This window comes from Ochotona princeps, chromosome 6, assembly GCF_030435755.1.
Source record: "Ochotona princeps isolate mOchPri1 chromosome 6, mOchPri1.hap1, whole genome shotgun sequence".
NCBI classification, from domain to species: domain Eukaryota; kingdom Metazoa; phylum Chordata; class Mammalia; order Lagomorpha; family Ochotonidae; genus Ochotona; species Ochotona princeps.
The window spans coordinates 7,786,104-7,807,985 of NC_080837.1; the positions used below are offsets into that span (position 1 = coordinate 7,786,104).

At 42.5% G+C, this 21,882-nt stretch overlaps 1 protein-coding gene across 3 annotated transcripts in view; it reads left to right on the forward strand.

The window, feature by feature from the left end:
• The window catches only part of ADAMTSL3 (ADAMTS like 3), a 318,481-nt gene that overhangs the window by 169,969 nt on the left and 126,630 nt on the right, over positions 1-21,882 (forward strand). For all 3 annotated transcript variants that reach the window (XR_009245576.1, XM_058665539.1, XM_058665538.1), the window contains exon 9: positions 5,731-5,888. Coding sequence is in view for 2 of the 3 variants with exons in the window: in XM_058665539.1 (XP_058521522.1) it covers positions 5,731-5,888 (158 nt within the window). In the remaining variant the exon portion in view is untranslated. The remainder of the gene's footprint in view (positions 1-5,730; positions 5,889-21,882) is intronic.

Here is a 21,882-nt window from a genome sequence, read left to right on the forward strand (position 1 = left end):
ATTTGATGTTTGGACATGAGCTAAAAAAAAAAATCTAAATTTTGTGAATCATTTGATTAATCACCCTGCAAACTATTTGGGATTCAGAAATATGAAGCTCTGAATATTCATAACTAGCATTATTCGTAATAACCATCAAGTGGAAACAACCCAAATGTCCACCAACTGTTGTGCTTCAAAGGAATTGGAATCTTTATGTTCTGTCATACAGATGATTCTTAGAAACCAGTCACAAAAACCTAGAGGAAAGTCCCCGACAGGGAAAGCTAGAGATGGCAGGGAGTTTGGGAGATAGCTCACTCTTGAATATGGGGTTTCCTTTAGGGGTGTCCAAAATATTCTAACCTTAGATCCAGTAGGGCCTCCCTTCAACGATCCTGGTGATGGCATGCCCTATGAATACGTTTAAGTTATTCAGTGTATGCACTTCACATGAGTGAACTGAGCATCATGTAAGCTGTGTATCAGAATGACATTCAGTTTGTAGAACTAGGGTACTTACACAATGAACAGAAGTGAAGGGGAAAGCAAAACTTGCCTGGCATGTATGTATGTCCTGGCATCTTAAGCATGACTTCCTGTGGAAGACTGGCACTTTTCCAAGAACAGGGCTCAGAAAATGTCCCTGTGTCTCCAGAAGTGGCAGATCCGCTGCTTAAAACATTTTCTTCTCCCTGAGGAATCTCAGTTGGCCCCGGAAAGGCTTGCAGAGTTGTCTTTCTGCACTGGTGAATAGAATGGCCTTCACTTCTGAAGGCTTTTGTTTGCATTCCTGAGTGTCTACTTACAGAAGCGTCTTTGCTTTCTTGACTTACACCACCATTTTTGCAATATTTATTTGTTTAAAAAAAGATATGCTTTGTCATTACAAATCATCCTGTTAAGGTTTGTATTAACTACAACTCCCCAGGAGGCTGCTTGACGAAGAGCCGAGAACACCCAATAACGCTCCTATCAGGCTCTTTGTTGTGGAATGAAATTTAGTTATGCAATATGTGTCTAGTGTCCTGCCTAGAAGATTTTAGATCCAAGTCTTGCCACAGCCCTGCAGGGAACACACCCCCGCATTTTCCAGTAGTGCATCCTTTCAAAACTGGAGGCGGTAAGAGGATCCCTGCACACAAGATGTTATGGTAGCAGCACTTTAGCATTTCATGTGTTTGCCTGGCAATAAACATTTTCCCTATTAGGTCACTTTGCATTGCCATAACAAGATATATGCCACAGGCTAACTTTATAAAGGAAAGACACAAACTGAACTCATCACTCTAAAAGTTCAGGCTCCACAAGGACAGGGGTTCATTGGTTAGGCGCACAGATGAGGGTCCAAAGCAGGTGACACCCCCTGATGACAGCAGCACGTGTGTGGATGTATCACATCTGGGATCCAGGTGGTGGGTTGGGGCTTGAGTGATGGCAGCCCGGGCTCACTCCTTTTAAACAACCTTTTGTGAGAACTGTCAAGGGGTTGCACAAAGCCTACTTCATGCCTCCATTGATGTAAAGACCCCCATTGGGTTCCCCCCCTCAAAGGTTTTGCCACCTCATGATACCACCTCTCTGGGCCCCGTCCTCTCATCACACATGCTCCAAACTTTTGCAAAGAGGGTTCCTACAAAAGAGATGTCACTGTAGCAAGTTCCCGCATTAAGTGTGCATGACAAGCAGTAAGCTGGAGAAATGAAGATGCTGTAGATGCAAAACCTTCCTTATCAATGCAATTACTTTTTTGTTCTCATTCCTATTGGATGACCACATACAAAAGTATACAAACATAAGTACGAATAGTGGACATAATGACCAACTAAAAGATACTGATGCTGAATCAAATAATACATGTAAAAGAATAGTTCTACTGTGAGCATAAATTTGATGTAGTTATAATTATACTAGCAGTGCTAAATACTCACTACCTATTTACCTAACACTATTTCCATGGCTTTTGGGATTTAAGAAATCTTCCCTATGATTATTACCTCAGACTGCCTCTTTTGGAAAAAAAATTTTGATCTCAAGGCCAGCAGTTGCATCTATCCTCATTCTAGCCATTATTTCTCTGAAAAAATAGCCAGCACAGATGAAAAATAGGTAAAGGCACCATTCAGACTTGAGCTATGAAATCTCTGTATAAATTTTTTTAAAGATTTATTTACTTTTTATTGGAAAGTCAGATATACAGAGAGGAGCAGAAACAGAGAGGAAGATCTTCCATGTGCTAATTCACTCCCCAAGTGGCTACAATGGCTGTAGCTGAGCCGATCTGAAGCCAGAAGCCAGGAGCTTCTTTGGGTCTCCCACATGGGTGCAAGGTCCCAAGGCTTTGGACCATCCTCAACTGCTTTCCCAGACCACAAGCAGGGAGCTGGATGGGAAGCGGGGCTGCCGGGATTGGAACCAGCACCCATATGGGATCCTAGCACATAGAAGGTGAGAACTTTTAGCCATTATTCAACTGTGCCGGGCCCAAGCTATGAAATCTTGAAGCTACAAGGAAATCTTTAGTTCTGATTTTTTATGCTTTTTTTAAATTAAAAAATTGCACGATTTATCTAGTTGAAAGTCAGAGTGTCTGAGAAAGGAAAAGACAGAATAGTCTCCCACCTGGTAGTTCACTCCCCATGAAGCAGTAACAGTTAGAATTGGGCCAGGCTGGAGCCAGGAGCATGAAGCTGTATGTGGGCGATAAGGACCCAACCACTTTGACCATCCTCTGCTGCCTTTCCAGGTGCATTAGCAAGGAGCCTGAATTAGCATCCCAATATGTAATGCCAGCATCACAGACAGTGACTGAGCTGACTGCACTACTATGCCTGCCCCACTTTGCACTCATTTTGGAGGCTCCTGATCATATACTTACTAGCCAATGCTTTGACCCTTGCTCCCAGTATCAAGCCTAGAGAGGAGTGGGAAGTGAGCAGCAGGAAAGAAGAGACATTCCTTCTTCCCAAGCACTAGCCATAGCAGTGGTGGGGGTCTTCCAAGCACCAATCAGAGGTTTGCAGGTTGCAAGAGCAGTTCTTTCCTGTACAGCTCCCACCGGTAGTAACCATGGAGGCTAAGGTCAATGCTAAGTGATTGTAGAAAGAAATGGAAACTTAATACAAATATTCTCAAGTCACTACAACAGTTGGGTTGTTCACTAAAACTCTACTAATTCCTGTTCTGTCATTTATTTTAAGAAGCACAGGAATTGGGTCCAGCTCGATAGTCCAGCAGCTAAAGTCCTTGCCTTGCAGGCGCTGGGATCCCACATGGGCGCTGGTTCTAATCCCAGCAGCCCCGCTTCCCATCCAGCTCCCTGCTTGTGGCCTGGGAAGGCAGTTGAGGATGGCCAAAGCCTTGGGACCCTGCACCCATGTGGGAGACCCCAGAGAGGCTCTGGCTCCTGGCTTCGAATCGGCTCAGCTCCAGCCGTTGCAGCCACTTGGGGAGTGAATAAACAGAGGGGGAAATCATAAAAATACATAAATATTAAAAAAAAGAAGTACAGGAATTAAACCAAGAAAAGATAACATGTGAACTCTGTTTATCTTTTACCTTCCTTTGGCACGGTGACTGTTTTTGTCAATGCCCAGGCTGATTGGTGTTCATAGCTCCACCTGCCTCAGACCAATTCACCCATCTTTATTCACCTACTTTCAACTTTAATTATTCGGGTGCATGATGGAGGTCACAGCACCTGCTCTCTACCTCTTGGATCTACACACTTTGGCACTTGTGACCTAAAGAACTGGAAGTCTTTGAAATGATTAGACTAAAGGCATTCTAGGAGCAGCATACAGCACAGTGGAGTTGAAGCGTAGCTTGGGTTATGTACATACATCTGAATTGCTGGTTGTGTTTTCTGACCCTGTACTTGAAAGTCTTCAGTGCTCTTGAAATAATGGAAATGAACACAGCCTGAAGTCAAGAACATGTATGCCAACGTACGGAGGTGCTGGGCTGTTTTGGAGATGGGTATCCTTGTACCTGGCTCTCCTGTACTCCCTGATGACCTTCCCAGTGAAAATGGACGCAATCCATTCTTACGTTGAGTATGCAAAACATCAAGTCCCTCCAAGCAGGTTTCGTCTGAAGTGACTTTGGTGACATTCAAATCGGATGCAATGGTTTTCCATGGCTGCATGGGTGGGAGGGCATAAAAGGGGCAGTAGTGGTTTCACCACTGTGCTACTTCCCTGGATCCCAGATCTCTGAGTTTCACTGGGATGTTGGAATCACCTTGATGTTTCCTTAGCTTTTTCTCCTCTACTTTTGAGATCCAGTTTACTCAGGATGGGGCCTGCTTGCTCTCTCCAGATCTCCATCTCATTTTCTTACTGACAACTCATTTTATGACACTCGGTTTTATATCTTCATTGGAACTAGGAAATGAATTTAATCTCACACTTTCCAGAAAATCCACTGCGGTCATGGAGATTGTGGCCAACGTGGTGGGGATTTTGTGTGCCTGCGAGTAGCCAGCATTATTCTTTGACCGCTAATGACTCCTCCAGACCAAATCGCTCATGTACAGCCTTTGAGTTTTCCCAGAAAAGTTCCCCTCCGGCCTGTCAAGGATAATCAGGGATGTCTCCGAATGCCTCGAAGCAGTCTGTCCAGGGCAGTCGAGCTCCTGCAGCTGCTCCAGCAGCTGAGAGAGAGAGAAAAAATGCAACAAATGAAAACCACCAAAGCCAGAAGCCTACACACTGAAGCTTCCTCACGCTGCTCCATTCTGTCTTTTTCTTTTTTTTTCCCTCAGCTTCTCATTTTTAAGTTTGAGACCAAATAGGAGTTTTTGGTCATTTGTATAGCGCAATTTAGTCAGATGTAGGTGTCAGAGTAGTGATACCCACAGGACACTGTCCTCTCTGAGTCCAGAAAAACCAAAGCAATGAGTTAGAAAAAGAGCTGGGGCAGAAACAGGGTTCTGCCAGCACCCAGCCATACACACACATGCACGCTTACATGACCTTTCTTAACCTCCGACTGTAACTGCTTAGTAGGGACTCTTTCAAAATGAAAGAAAGAAAGAGGAAAGAAAGAAATCACTCCCTTGGAATACAAATGCTGTTTTATTCCAACAGCACAGTTTTCTGGAGGAAATCAATAAAAGCACCACAGTTCTTATAAAAGCACAGTCTGCTTACGGGGTAACATGCGTGAGGGATGTCTCTGTGGCAGTGGTGGGACTCTATTTTGATAGCAGCGTGTGTGACTATGATGTCGATGTCAGTTTCGACGTCAGTTTCCTGGTTATGATCTTGCACTACCGATCTGTAAGAGGCCACCATGGGAGGAAAGTGGATGAAGATCACCTAGGAACTCCCTAGGATGTTTTGCCATCTACCTGTGACTCCATCATTATTCCAGAATTGAAAGAGATTTTTCTGTTTCAGTGAGATCATATTTGAGATTCACTCCTGAATAAAAGCTTAAGATCTTCCGAACAGGTAGTAAAATGAGTAAATTTAGTTTTATTTTCAGTGTTAGGCAGTTGTGAAAACTGTAAGAAAGAAACATTTCCTCTTTACTCCAGCATCTTTCTTGGCACCTTTGTATGGAAAGCTAAAGAGCCGACACATCCGTTCCTGCCACGTGAATCAGTGTGTGTCTACTGAGTATGCGTTTTGATATTGTGTTGATGCCATATGCTCATCTGATCAAGGGAACGTCTTCCCAAAGATGACCAAGCTGCTTCTGTCATTCAAGTTTTACTTTTTTTGTTTGTTTGTTTTAACCTTGCAGTCATCGAATCAAAAACTCTCCAGGGAAGCAAAGGAGAACACAGCTTCAACAACCCTGGCATCTTCATGATTGAAAACACAACGGTGGAATTTCAGAAGGGCTCTGAGCGGCAGACCTTTAAGATCGCAGGGCCTCTGATGGCCGATTTCATCTTCAAGGTAGGGAGCTCCTCTTCATATCTTTCAGACCCCGATGCCCGAGTTAGCTTGATTGCCAAATAAGAAGATCCTAATTCAGCATTTTTCTCGAGGGCATGGATGATGTGTCTTTCCATCTGGAAGCCCATTCCTAAACCTGTTTATCTCTCCCAGAGCTTTCTGCTTCAAAGCTCTGAAAGTTAAGAAACAAACTTGGTGTGTGTGTGTGTGCGTGTGTGTGTGTGTGTGTTAGAGGAGACACTGATTTTTGTATTCATAACTCCCAGTTGTTGTTCTTCGGCTTTTAAACCTCTGGGTGGAGCTTGGTGACAATGGCCGGTGGTTAAATGCACCGTGTCTTGAACACTAGCATTATGCCCTTGCGTGTCTTCTTATCCTTACTAAATGAGAGAGGCTCAGACTCTCCACCTGAAGCCCTTCGAGTTTGCAATCTTACAGTGGCTGACTCAAGATCAAAGTTCCCTTTCTCTAGGTAATGTATGATTGACACCTGTCATAATGGACCTTCAGAAAAAAAAAATGTTTGCTTTCTGGAGCCGGGACCTGTGTCCTATCTCTGGGTAAACCTGGAGTCTTTCCTACCACTCACAGGATGTGTAGGGTGGGAACTAAGTATGTCCAAGATGACACACTCTGAAACCGTTCTGATACATTTGAAGGTTGCTTGGAACTGAAAAGCAAAGGATATTTTGTTGGGCGGTTTTATCCTGTCTCCTTGAAACTCATTCCAAAATAAGATTTAAAAAAAGAAGAAGAAAATAGCCCTAACTGCCAGAGAGATGAAATATCTTTTTAAAAATTTTAGAGAGGTAGAGGGAAACAGAGGCCCAACACAGGGAGAGGCAGAGAAAACAGAGCGAGCAAGCAAACTCCCAACCACTCCCTACATGACAAAATGGCCAAGGCTGCGTCCAGGGTGGAGCCAAGAATTAGACACTGAATCCAGGTCCCCCGTGTGGGTGTCAGGGACACAGCTACTTGATCCATCACCATTGATTCCCAGAGTCTACGTTCACAGCTGGAATTCAGAGCTAGAACCAGGAGTCGAACCCAGGCACTCTGAAATGGGACTTGGACATCTTGACCAGCATCTTAACTGCTAGTTGAATTCTCACTCTGGATGGCTTTATATGTGGAAAAATGAAAGAAAAATGCCTTCCAAAGAACTGTGTGCCACATACTCATTTTCCAAAGAATGCTTCATTAAGCCATGGGTTGTGTCAACGAAGAAATACATATGGAAGTTAGTGGACCCAAATCCCCCACGCTTCGGATTCAGCCGGGACCATGCCCAGCCAAGTGTCATCTGCACAGTTTTGTTTTGGAATCTTGCATTTTCAATGCTCAGTACTTAAAAACCAGGAGATTCTTCCAGTGATTTTGTATCTTTCGGCTTCTCCTAGAAAGCTGGCAGAGCCGACTTGCCGCTTGCATTTTACCATGGCTGTCCTGTGTTCAGACCCTGCTTTCTCCAGCTGGCCCTGTCCCACCCCACTCGCTCTTACGTCCCCAGTGCTCAGTGTGTTGTTCATTCCTCCTCCTCAAGCTGTCGGCCCACCTCCACACACAGGCGCCTTCCTCTCCCCCGAGTGCCGACCCCACGTTCTTCCTTGACAATGAGATTGAGAAGGTGTTGGGGGAAGCCGCTCTCGTCATGTATCTTTCCTTCTGTCCCACCCTCTGTCATTGCATGAATTCTGTGCTTGACTTAACCCTCTGTAAGGCCTTCCCGTATCATCTCCCAAGCGCGCGCACACACACACACACACACACATCTTTTATTCTTTTAGTGACTGTTCCCAGAGTGTGTGTTTCTCTCCAGTGCATTTGCAGGTGTGTGAGTATAAAATGTCAGTGTGAGGATCAAGACAGGTGACTTTGAGAAATTTTGTTTAAATGGAATTAATTTTTTTGGAAAAATTAAAACCCATGTATTTTTTCAAACATTTTATTTTATTTGTATTGGAAAGTCGGGCATTCAAAGAAGAAGAGTGACAGAGAGGAAGATCCTTCACCTGCTGACTCAATCCCCAGGTGGCCGCAATGGTTGGAACTGAGTCGATCTGAAACCAGGAGCCCAGAGCCTCTTTGGGGTCTCCCAAGTGGGTGCAGGGTCCCAAGGCTTTGGGCCATCCTCAACTGCTTTCCCAGGCCACAAGCAGGGAGCTGGATGGGAAGTGAGGCCACCGGGATTAGAACCAGCACCCATATGGGATTCCAGCACTTGCAAAGTGAAGACTTTAGCCATTAGGCTATGGCACCGGGCCCCATATATTACTTTTTTTTACAACACTCAGTTTCATGAACGTTTAAAAGTAATACTTGTAAACACACACACCCATATGTACGTGCATATGTTTTATAAAACAAATTGAAATAAATACATGCTATCATGAAAGCAAGGGTTGTTATTCCAGAGAAGATAAACATTTTCAGGGTGTGGGTTTGGGTTTTAGTTTTACATATATTTAATTCTGAAAATATTTTTAACATTTGTCTTACTTTCCATTTCTTTTAAGATGGAGACAACAGGCAAACGTGAGTCTTCCCTCTGCTGATTCACTCCTCACATGATTCTAACAGCCAGGACTATCCTAGGCCTAAGCCAGGACCCTATAACACAGTCCTGGTCTCCCAAATGGATAACAGGGACTTAACAACACTGCTGTCTCCCAGGGTGTGCAGTGGCAGCAAGCTGGAGCTGCAGGCTTAGCTGGAATTTGACCCCAGGGCAAGTAGGGAACGGAGATAGTCCAAGGAGTGTCTCAACCACTGCACCTGTTTCTGTCTCTGGGATGTGACCTCAGATTCCAGAATGGTTCTGCTCTCTTTAGACTAAAGGGAATTTAGAATGAATGAAAGACAATGCTGCGCACACAGAGGTCTGATTCACATAGGCTTGGGGCTCCATTTTCATATCTGCAACTCATTTGTGATGTGTGTATTTGTGTGGGATTGTAGTCTGCTTTGTGGGGAAGAATTTGGCAAAACCTGCGACACTGGTGATGAGGAAAAATGACTCTGATATTGTCTTTCCCCACCCCTTGAACTTGGGAGCTTGTCCAAATGATGCAGGTTTCTAGGAAACGCATGTTTCTACCTGCTATTTATTTCCTTTTGTTTGTTTTGTTTGGAACATCATGGTGTTGCCCGGCCTGTGTTGTAACGGAGGTCAGAAACTGTTTCCTGCCCTCCGTCTCCTCCCATTCGCTCTTACGATCAAATCACAGCTGTCCTCGGAGGAAGGGGTGCAGTCAGTATCAATGCGGGTGAGGTCATTGAGGACAGCCTGTCCCGTGTTCCCCTCTGTCCCTTTCTGTCACAGTCAACCCATAGAAGACGTGAGCCAGGCTTTGTGGTGTGGCCCTATCCCATGTCAGAGTGCCGGGGCACAAGACCCAGCTCTGCTTCCCATCCAGACTCCTGCTGATGCACAGGCTGGAGGCGCCAGGTGCCACCTCAAGACTTGGGTCCCTGCTGCCCTTTTGGGTGGCTCGAAAGGAGTTCTGGGACCCTGACTTTGGCACTACTGTGGGCACCAGAGGATGAAAGGTCTCTCTCCCTTTCACGTAAATGAAAAAAAATTAAATGGATTAGACCAGCTTGGACACTTTTGCATCCACCTGGGAGAGCTTGCAACAAGAGAGACTGATCCTGTCCCCTCTGTAGGAGGACACTAGGACAGGGTCTTCTGCAAGATACTGAGGGCCACGCCTCCTTACACGTGCATGAAGCAGACCCTGCCCTGGGGGTCTTCAATGTCCTGTTGAAAACACCCATATTACAGAGAGAGTAATACAGGAGGGGGCTTCTGAAACTTCTAGGGATTAAAAATGTTCTTTGATGCAAAAAAGAAAAACGGTAAAATCCATGTATAGGAGGAATTTTCAGAATATTATGAAAAACTCGACCTGGATTTCAACATTTCTTTGGACCAATACACGCTTCTCTTCAAAATGTGTTTCTCCACTTTTTTTTAAAGAAATCAAAGGGGTGTTAGAATTCTCTTAGACTTATTTCTCAGCCCATGAAGTTCTGAAGCAACTGGTAGCACTATTTATAAATGAACTTTTCCTATTGTTTAAGCAAGTTTATCGTGATGGTTGGGTCATACCTAAAAGCAGCACTTTTCCGTATCCTTGCTTTCCTGAAGAAGCTGTTTCTCATGGATAACTCTTTTTTTTTTTTAAATATTTTATCATTATTGGAAAGCCGGATATACAGAGAGGAGGAGAGACAGAGAGGAAGATCTTCCGTCCAATGATTCACTCCCCAAGTGAGCCGCAACGGCCGGCGCATGCCGATCCGATGCTGGGAACCAGGAACCTCTTCTGGGTCTCCCATGCGAGTGCAGGGTCCCAAAGCTTTGGGCTGTCCTCGACTGCTTTCCCAGGCCACAAGCAGGGAGCTGGATGGGAAGTGGAGCTGCCAGGATTAGAACCGGCGCCCATATGGGATCCCGGCGCGTTCAAGGCGAGGACTTTAGCCGCTAGGCCATGCTGCCGGGCCCTCATGGATAACTCTTGCTGCACAGCTCTGTTAGGGATCTGTTGCTGGTGGGCTGACAGAATACCATGCTTCTTCTGCCATGTGCCCTTGCTGTCCACCAGGGAGCAGTAGAGGGTCTTGATTAAGAGTTGAGTCTGTGCTGGCTTTTCTGTTCGGAGGTGACATTTGTTCAGTGAGAAACGAACATGGGCATGGGTGACAAAATGATTATGCATATTAAATTTTAAGGATATTCCCACGAGAATACAAAATCACTCTTTAAAAAGTTCTAAGGAAAATGGAATTCAAAGACCAATTTATTTGGGTGCAAAAAATAATTTTAAATCCACGTATAGTTTTTTTCCCCTCAATGTGCCTTTCCAATGAATATTTTGAAGATCCCTCATATTTAATGCAGCAAAATTCAATGGTTTTGGTGGAGACATCTCCTCCATGGTTAATTTTAACTACCACTGGTACTGCTGGTAGCGTTCCCTCTCTTTGTCAGGCTTCCTCGATTCAGGTGGTTTGTTCAGCTGAAGGAAAATGCCTTCCGGTTTTCCACTGGTTTTCAGCCCCATAGCTCTGTCTACGGTTTGTCCTGCTCTCGGCTCTCAGCTTTGTGTGCTCTCCGCCTGCACACATTTTACTGTTCCTAACTTCTCCAGGGAGGACAGAACGTGAACCTGCCAGTTCTGCTTTCAGGGAAGGTGTTAGAGCCTGCCCATGGGGTGCAGCTATGGCCACATAGATCGATTCCCAACTGTTTCCAAACCCAGGAAGACACAGTTTTACAGTCAGGGCCTGTGTAGAAATTCCCAGAGCTGCTGTAAACAGAGCATCACAAACCAGTACCTGACCAGCAGAATGCACTGTCTCGCAGTCCTGCGGGACAGAGGCCCAATACCACAGGCATGACAGAGTCAGTTCCTTCTGAGAGCTGCAAAGGAGAGGCTGGGTCCTGCCTCTGCTCCATTCCTGTAGCTCAGCAGGCTTGTTTTGCACACATCTGACTCCATATTCCCTTATAATAGGGACACTGGTCACATTGGATTAGGAGCCACCCGAATGAGCTATCTTAATCTGATGACGTGTGCAATGTCCTTATTTCCAGGTCGTGTATTCTGAGGTGCGTAGGCTGGGACTTCAGCACTCTCTTTGGAGGTGCACAACTCGACCCACAGTAGAGCCAACAGACGAGAAAATGTATTTCATCACCCCCTCTCAAAATAAAAAAAAAATGTTTTACGTTTATTTATTTGAAATGCAGAGTTATGGAGAGAGATAGAGAAACAGGGAATGAGAGAGGAAAGAAGGGAGAGAGGGAAAGAGAAGTGAGAGACAGAATCTTCCCTCCTCCTCTGGTTCACTTTCAAAATGGCTGCAATGTCCAGGGCTGGGCAGGCTGAAGCCAGAAGCTTCTTCCCGGTCTCCCACCTGAGTGCAGGGATCCAACCACATGGGTCGATTTTTGCTGCTCTCTCAGGCCATTAACAGGGAGCTGGGTGAGAAGTAGAGCGACCAGAACATCAACTGGCCTGAGACAACGCAGCTGAACTTACACCACCGTGTAGGCCCTTCCGTCTCATTTTAAGTGTTTGCCACTCTTCAAAGGGACAACTTTTATAATCTTGCTTATTTTCCTGTTTTCCTGTAACCAGCCTTTTGAGGGAAACCTTTTAAAGTGGCACAGATACTATGTAGTTATCAGAATTCATAGCTAAGTTGTATGCACACATGTATACATACTGTGGCTGTTTTGAAATGGACAAGTGAAGTAGTTGAATTCAGATTTGTTTTCAGTGTCATAAAAATCATTTTTCTAAGCAACTAAGGGCAATAGAGAATACTTTGAAAAGTTCAGGGAAGTAGAATTAAAAGCTAAGTGTGCTTTGATACAATGCAGGATGGAACTCGTTTTAAATGGTGGGCTCTTCATTCCTGTTTGTTTGTTTCTTGGTGAAGAGGGGGCTGGTGGAGCACAGAGCAGTTATAAGGCAGCAGGAACAGCCCACCTTCTATGGCTGGCTGGGTCGGCCAGTTGTGAGTCCATCTCTTAATCTTAAAAGGCAACTGCCAACCCTCTGGGGGGAGAAAAAGGACATGTGGTAGGTTTAAGGAACTTGATTTTTTCCTAAATTTTCAGTGGTAGAAAGACTATGTATTTAGTCAGTAGTTTTGCTTTGACTTAAAGGCATAATCTTGTATCTCCTTTCTTGCTCTCTTAAGATGCTGTTACAATGCGGTGTTCACTTCTAGGACTAAGGCTGACTCAATCAGAATTTCTAATGATGATACTAGGGGCTTGTTCAAGGAAGACTGATAACACTGCATCCATATTCTGAAGATATTTTTGTATCAAGAAATCTCTAAACAACTACCTGATGATTTGAAAAGATCATGTGAAGAGCTATAATCCATCACAATTATAGACTCAAGCTGGTAGTAATCTGTAGTTTAAGGAACATATACAAATGGGCAATTTTTCAGAATCATGTTGTAGCAACATAAATTACATCATTTTAGGAACACTTTTTAATTGAAGTGATCTTTTAAAATGGAACCTATGTTTACAGAAAGTCTATAGGAAAAATTGATCATTGTTAACATTTTGTTTGAAGTTCAAAGCAAGTTTTGGCTATGAAGAATTAGCTAACTTAGGGAAAATTTCATTTCCTTCATCTCAACATCATAGTCAAATATCATCTTGCCCATCACTTGCGTGCTTGATATCTTAACATTTTTACTTTGACATGCAGAGGAGCAGTTTGGGGATTTTTATGAACAACTAAACTTGGGAAACTTCTGCACCACAGAGTTGTTTCTTTTTTTAATGGAAATGTTTCCTTCAAGATCTACACCTCAATATATCTGCTGGTTTATAAAAATATCACCAACACAGTTATACCAAACCTGGGTCAGCAGTAGAGTTTACTTTTCCTTTATTCATTGCTCATATTGGTCAGTCATTTCTACTTAAACACTGACCTGTTGGCAGGCAGGATAGCTGCAAGTACGTACGTGAAGCAAAGAGTATTTGGGGCGTGGGGCTGTGGCACAGTGAGTTAAGCCACCCTTTATGATACCAACATCCTATACGGGAGCACAAGTCCCAGCAACTCCATGTCCCATCCAGCTCCTTGCTAACCCATCTGGGATAGCAGTGGAAGGTAACCTGTGTGGGAGAGTCCCTGCTGCCCATGTGGAACACTGGGCTGGAGTTCCAGGCTTCTGGCTTCAGCATGGCTAAACCCTGGCATTGGGACAGTGTACCAGAAGATGAAAGGTATCTTTCTCTGTCCCTCTACCTTTCAATTAAGTTACAGTTGAAAAGGAAAACAGAAAAAACATTTGGGACCAATCAGAAGTGGCTGCTCAGAAATGTCCCTTTCCTTTTTCCGCTGAAGTCTTTGGTGGGCTTCAGTACCTCTGGCACCCGCTGGGCAGCTGGTGAAGACCGGACTGGCTTCCTGGGGGCCTTGGCTCGCCTCTGCCTCTGAGAAACATGCATGGAGAGAAGAAGGAAGTGCGAAGAGCCGACAGAGCCAACTGCGTGGGCCGGGGACTGGAGAGGCCGTTGCCTCTTCCCCATGTGTATTATCCAGTGAAAGGAACGGTAAGGTTGTCAGTAATGGATGAGGCTGTGGCAGGAGTTGAAAGTTTGAAGGCCGAGGAAGAAAACATGAAATGTACATCTTAAAGAAAAGGACAGATACTTGAGGGAAAACACAACTGCTTGCTGTAGGATGAAGTGTGTTTGCCCCACACTGAGAGTACAGGGTGCCTGTCCAGGTGTCATGGCAGCTGAGAGAATGTGTGGAAGCCTAGCAGATGTAGGAGCATGTTACTGCTTCCCACCCTCCTCTCTCCTGCCCACATTCCCCACCTAACCTCCTCCTTATTTTTTCATTATTACAGTGGTGTGTTTTCATTTCACTTTGCAGTAACAGGCTTAACACTTTGCTAGGTAAAGATGTCAGCACACAGCAAGCAGTCCTCAGGAGTGTAGACAGAATAGGCTATAAAGATTAATTAAATCTCAGAAGATCAATATTGCTTATATAGACAGTTTTTTTATTCTGTGCATTAGTCATTAATTGCTAAAATTCTCTTCATAGGAGAAGACTTTTTTAAAGGTTTGAAAGAATGACAGAGAGAGAAGAGGCAGGAGAGAGCTCATTCTTCCATCCACTGGTTCACTACCCAGTGACTACAACAGCTAGGGCTGGACCAGGCCAAAGCCAGGAGCCAGGAACCCCGACCAGGTCATCCCTGCCCCACGCAGGGACCCAGGCACGTGGGCCATCTTCTGTTGTCTTCACAGACACATTAGCAAGGCGCCAGATCTGAAACAGAGCAACCAAGAGGCAAACTGACACTCCAATGCAGATGCCAGTCTTTGGAACATGGTTTTAACCAATGCACCATAACACTGGCCCCTAAATTTTTCTTACCTTCAAATGGATTCATTTTAGTGTTCTGTTTTTAGTTTCTAAAGCCAGTTTCTTTATTCATTTTTCTTTTGTTCTTTTCCTCCCTTTTAGGAATTTGAGTTTCCCTATGCGAAATTCTTAATTCTACTGTAGTGTTTAAGAAAAAGGAAAATTGAGACTAGTTGAATTTAACAAAGTTTGCTTGAGCAAGAAAAGGATTCCAGCAGCAGGCAATGTTCCAGATGCAGGATGGTTCAGAGTCCCCCATCCCACCACTTGTACAGACTCTAGCAGGGGGAAGGAAGTGACACACGGACACTACCTTATTAGCTGCAGTCAGTGTCTGTCTTCTGCAGACATGATCCCGCTGCTTGGCTACCTATGGCTGAAGTGTGACTGCCATGGTTTGCTGAGACTTGCTTGTTGGCTTATAAGGGTATACTCTTAGCTTAATTGAACATTTGTCTATACATCGAAGGAGGCTAGAGTTCACCACCTCTGCCCGAATGTTATTAATCAAATATAAAGCTAGTGTGGGCCAAATGTGTTTCAGTTCCATCAGTCTTTAACTTTGTGCTGAGTGTTTATTTTTGTTCTAGTTAAGCAAGCCTTGCCTTAGAGTTGTGAGGGTGAGTTCCTTTGGTTGCTTCTGCAAATCTTATCTTTTTTGCTTTCGTGCCCAGAGCTATAACCTGCTGAGAGAGTGTGTGTGCTTACGTTGAAGTCAAATCACTCTTTTACCTCTGTAAGACTCTCTGATTGATCCATTAGGCATCCTTATCCTTAGACCCTCCTATCCTAAATCTACCAAATCTAACCTGGGTGTTTCCCACTTGTTTAACTGATATATTTGTGCCAGTTCCATTGCCATTTATTGATTGTAGTATTATGAAGTCTCTGTATATCTGTTAGTATAAGTTCTTAGTCTTCTTTCTTGATGATTATCTTTGCTACTCTTTTTTCTGTATCACTAGGGAAATCAGCTTCTCGGGCATTATAAAATTCTTCTGAGTTTTGATCAAAATTGAATACTTATATCAGTTCACAGAAAATTGACATTTTATCAATAGGGTTTTCCCATCTATACTTATGGTATAGCCACAAATGTATTCATCTCTTTTATACTTACCAATAATGTTTGTGTATCTTGCCTGTCTTTTAATCAGATATTTTCCCAAGTGTTGTTATTTTGATCTTGTCGTAAATACTATCTTTTTCCCTTTTTCTGTCCATGTGCTTTTGGAGGGTGGAAATCAGATTACTTTTTGTATACTAAGTTTTTACTCTTGCTTCACTTACTGTGAATACTAAGTTACAGTTTATGGATTCTTCCTTCACACACACACACACACACACACACACAACTGTGACATCTACAGGTAATGACCGTTTTTCCTTCTTTTCCAGTAATTCTCTGTGTTATTATTGTTTTGACATGCAGCGTTTTGGGGGACCTCTGATTCAGTGTTGAGTAGAAGGGGAGCAGCAGGGTCCCAGCCATGCTTCTCACTTCAGAAGCAAATCTCTCCATGATTCACTCTTAGGGATATTTGCTACAAACTCTTGTGAAGTCTTTATCTGATGAGAAGAATTCCTTCATTTACTTCACATTGCTATATGTGTGAATTTTTGTCAAATGCTTGTTTCTTATCTGTCAATAATACAATAGTGTTATAGGCCCAACTTGGTCAGTGTCTTTTTTCTCAGAATTCATTAATAGTTTTTTCAAGTTTTACTTTTATTGAAAAGGCAGATCAGATTTACAGGAAGAAGGAGAGACAAAGAAAAAGATCTCCCATCTGCTGGTTCACTCCCTAAATGGCTGCAACAGCCAAAGATGAACCCATATGAAGCCAGGAGTTCTTCTGGGTCTCCAAATCTTTCTTTCAGTCTCTTCTCTCCATAAATCTGACCTGCCTTTCCAATCAAAATAAATGGATTTTTTTTAAAAAAGAATCACACATTGTCTTTAAAAGTTTCAGCACTCTTCATTTATCTGTTTCGTTGTACATCAGTTTTATTTCAAGAAATTTGTCTAATTTTTACTAGCAGTTTAAAATCATTGTCATAGCATTTTCTTATTACGTACCCATTGATCTCTAGTGAACCCTCTTTTACATTCCTGATCTTGGCTATTAGTGCCTATTTGCTTCCTTGCTCACTCTACTAGGAGGGTTATCAATTTTATTATACTTCTCACAGAAACAACTGTTGGCTTTGTTACTGTCTTTTATGTGATTTTATTTTTATGTCAGTAAGATTTTCTTTTATCTTTGTTATGTTCATTTTCTACTTTGAATTCAAAATGTTCTTGTTTTTGATAGCTTTTCTTGAGTTGATATTTAGTTTGAACTTGATACTTAGCTTTTCTTGAGTTGATCATTGATTTTTCATTGTTTCCTTATACACTATGCTTTTTAATCTTTAAATTTACCTTAAATATGTCATATGTTTATTGTCACAAAATTTTGATATGAAAAATTTCCTTTCATCTTTCAGTGGATTAGTTAGAAGTGTAACATTTAAGCATCTAAAAATTATCCAGTAGTCTTTTATTATTTGTACAGCTTGATTATGTTAATGTCAAATAATATACTCCATATTATTTCAATCCTTTGAAATTGTATAACTTGATTTTTGGGGCAAAATACTGAAAATTTGGGAAGAATATGATATGCAGTCTTTTCTTTTTGAACACAATGATATAAATGGGTCGTATGTATTCATTGCATTACTCAAGTTACACTTTCCCTGATTGTGATTTGATCATTCTATTAGTGACCATGAGAAATGTGCAAAAACCACCATGTTAACCATGCATTTTCCACTGTACATTCTGAGGCCGCACTGTTAGGTACGTTCACATTTTGAAACGTGCGTCTTTCTAGTACGTCGACCCTTTTATCACTGTGAAACTATTTTCTTTCAGCAGTTTGAAGATCTCTCTCCATTGTCTTCTGGCTTCCACTTACTCTGTTGAGAAGTCAACTGTCAATCTTGTTCTTGTTCCTTAGAAGGTAATGTGTCCTTTTGCTTCATCTGCTTCTAAGTGTGCCTCTGTGTTTTTGATCTTCGCTGATGTGGCTGTGGTGGAATTATGACTCTTCAGCTTGAGGTCCCTAGTGCCGATGAATATATGGCAGTTTTGGAAAGTTCTCATTTATTTCCTCTTGAGATATGGCTTTTCTACCACTTTATTTGTTCTCTATTTCTGGGACTACAATTATGTGCTTATCTTTATACTAAGTGTATATTTTCCACTTTTTTCCTACCTGTTGTTTTACTAATTTCCTGCTCAAATCTGTGCAATCACTGATTAGCAGAATATAGCCATCAAATAGATCATCTGATTTTATTTTAGTTTTAGTTTTACTGAAAGACAGCCCCCCCAATTTTTTATGTATTGTCTAAAGCCTCTTTTGCTTTAACATCAACAGAGTTGAGTAATTATAAAGGAGACCATTAGCCTGGAGACCTAAAATCTTTACTATCCAACTCTTTAAGAACATAATCATCAAACTCCATTCTAATTACTGTTTAATTCACTTACTGATATATTGATGTAAACTAGCATGTTGTAAATCTTTTATTTTATTGTAACTTCTCTGTTTCTTATGAAATTCTGAATCCCATTTAATTTCTCAGAGCATTTTAATCATAGTACGTAATCCGGGGTTGCTAAAAAATCAGAATCCAAAGTCAAAGGTGTTATTAAGCCTCTTCAACAGAACAATAGCATATTGAGCATGGCTGGGGTCACATGGGGAAAGAAGAAAGGTGTGCATAAGTTTTCATGTTCCCATAACATCAGCATCTGTATTTCCTGCAGTTATGTTTATAGTTTGTGCTTTTAAAAAAACTGTTTTGGTAGTTGTTGCATTTTATTTTGCAGTATTCCTCATGATTTATTTTTTGAGAAGCAGATATACATAGATGGGGAGAGAGGCAAAAGACTGAGAACTCCCATCTGTGGGTTCACTTCCTAGATGCCCACAATGGCCAGGACTGAAGCCAGGATCCAGGAACGCATTCCAGCTCTCCCACATGGATGAGAGAAACCCAGTTACTATAGCTACCACCCACCACTGCTTTCCAGGGTCTGCATTCGTAGGCAGCTGGAGCTAGCTATTCAGTCCTCCAGTGCAGGATGTAGCCTCTAAACTGTGAGGCTAACCATCTTTCCCTGCCTAATTAGCATCAAAGTCTGTGCTGTGTGATAGACATGAGCGTGGTGGTAACTGTAGACGGGATTGTTTTTAGAAGCCAATCAGCTTCATTCAATGAGGAATTGAAATCATTCAAATGTGAGTGTCATGCCCTTTGAAAGCGGGTCTGTTTCCAGCTCACTTCTATCCATAGTCTAGAGCCTTATGGGGACCCCAGCCAAGCGCCTGAGGTGTTCGCTGACAGCCCTCATCTTGGCAAGCCTTGAGCTCTAGCTTCTATTCTCCAGCCCCTTGGGCTGGATTCCAGGTTGACTTAGTATTTCAGACTGCAAGCTGGAAAATGGCAAGAGAGAAAGGATGGTACAAATGGTGTACCAAATGCCATTCTCTAATTTCTGGGTCTCTTTTGTGTCTGAGATCCTCGCCCTATGGGTCTTCAGCAGCCTGGTAGTGTTCAGATGTCTTAAGGCACATGTCAAAAACATCTTGTGCAACATTTTTGCTTATTCTTGTAGGAAGAATTTATCAGGGACAAAAAAGCCATTATGTCATACTCAAAAACCAAATTCTTTAGCAGTGTGTTCTACTTTTGGAACCCAGTGCTGTCTCCACTGTGTCACCATTAAAACTGCCCCACCCTCCCTGCACACACACACACACACACACACACACACCCCACACACCCCACACACCCCACACACTTCCAGTGTCTGGAAGTTTTACATCATTTAATAAGTACATTCAAATATTATCTTTCAGTCAGCCCTTGTTTAGATTCATTTGTAAGCCTTATTGATTTATTTCACCGATATCACTTCTTGCATCTTTTTCTTCTATATTTATATTGGTTTCTGTTCTGTATATCTTTCAGTAGTTCTTTGTTTTTGTACCCATTCTCTCCTACTGGCAAAGGCGAATAGATATCTTAGTATGATCTCTGACTGATAGTTTGATTATAAATTGATCACTGATAACCAAGTATCAATGAATTATTTGGTTATACAATCCTAGATCCAAAATTCTTTTTGAAAAATGTCCATAGGGCCTGGCATGATAGCTGAATGGCTAAATTCTTGCCTTGCAAATGCCAGGATCCCATATGGTTGCTGTTTCTTGTTCTGGCTGCTCCACTTCCCGTCCAGCTCCCTACGTAGGGCCTGAGAAAGCAGTGGAGGACAATACAGGGATCCTGCACCTGCGTGGGAGACCTGGAAGAAGTTCCTGGCTTTGGATGGGCTCAACTCCTGCCTTGTGGCCAGTTGGGGAGTGAAGCTGTGGATGGAAGATCTTTCTTTCTGCCTCTCTTTTCCTCAATAAACCTGCCTTTCCAATTATAATAAATAAGTGCTTTTAAAAAGTTATTTCTACTATATTTCTTTTGTCTTTACAATAAAAGATTTTTATTTATTTATTTGTAATTCAAAAATAGAGAAAGGGAAAAATAGTGATCTTCTATCTGATGATTCACTGCCCAGGTGGCTGCAACATCAAGTGCTGGGCCAGGGTGAAGCCAGGAGATTCATCTAGGTCTCTCATTTGGACAGAGGTCCAAACAATGTGTCTGTCTTATGCTACTTTTGTATTTGGGGGCATTAGCGGGGTGCAGGATGGGAAGTGGAGCAATTGGAACACAAATCACCACTCGTACATCATGCTGTTGTCACAGGTAATGGCTTTGCCCTGTACACCACAATACCAGCCCCAAGATCCAAAATTTTTGATTTTCGTCACTTGGAAGGTATGCTTTTTTGGGGCCCAGCACAAGTGGCTAAAGTCCTCACCTTGCATGCACTGGGATCACATATGGGCACTGTGAATGTCCCAGCTGCTCCATTTCCCACCCAGCTCCCTGCTTGTGGCCTGGAAAACCAGTCAAAGATAGCCCAAAGGAGGAAGAAGTTCTAGCTTCAGATTGGCTCGGTCTTTGCATCTACTTGGGGAGTGAACCAGTCGATGGAAGATCTTTCTTTCTGTCTCCTTTTCTCTGTAAATCTGCCTTTCCAATAAAATATATGAATCTTTTAAAAAATTGTATGTGAAGGCATGCTTTTCTTTCTTGCATCTAGTGTCAATTTGATTTTTTACTCTTTTGTAGGAATAATTTTAGAATTTTTGCTTATTTAAATACCTGCTCAGAATTTTTATTTTTATTTATTTATTTGGAAGAGAAGGAGACAGATCTTCCATCCCATAGTTCATTGTCCAAATGCCCACCACAGTCAGGGACGGGGCCCATCCAAAGCCAGGAGTCAGGAACTTCATCTGGGTTTCCTACATGTGGAGAAGCTCAAGCACTTGGGCCAGCACCTGCTGCCACCCTGGGCATTGGTGGGAGCTGGATTAGAAGAAGAGGAACTGGATATGGGCGTTCCACACATTCCCTTACTCCTCCACACCAGCAAGCCTGCCACTTCAGGAACATTTAAAAATTGAGCATGTTTGTCTTGTTAATGCCCAGGGAATTTTCAAACATTCTGTAGAGAAAGATTGCTTGTTGCTTACCCTTTTCTTCTGTTTTATTTTAGAAATAGAGTAGACTTATTCAATATTTTTTAAAAACTTCCCTTAATGTTTATCTTTTTGAAAACTGTTTCTGACACTAAACCTTGCACAATTTCAAATCTCACACTGAAATATTATTTTAAACATAACATTTATTTTTTTGTGATAGTTCTCTCATCACTTTTTAAAAATTTCTTGATTATGGCATTTTCCAGAGTTTTCTCTTAGAGGCTTTTCAGAAATGTTTTCATTGACAAATCAAAACTGTATCTATTTGTCATGTACAAGAAGTTGTGAAAGGCATATACATTGTGGAATGACTCAATTAAACTAGTCAACTGTTTCAGCTGTGCCCAGCCAAAATCAGGAGCCAGGAACTCCGTCCAGTCTCCCACAAGAGTGGCA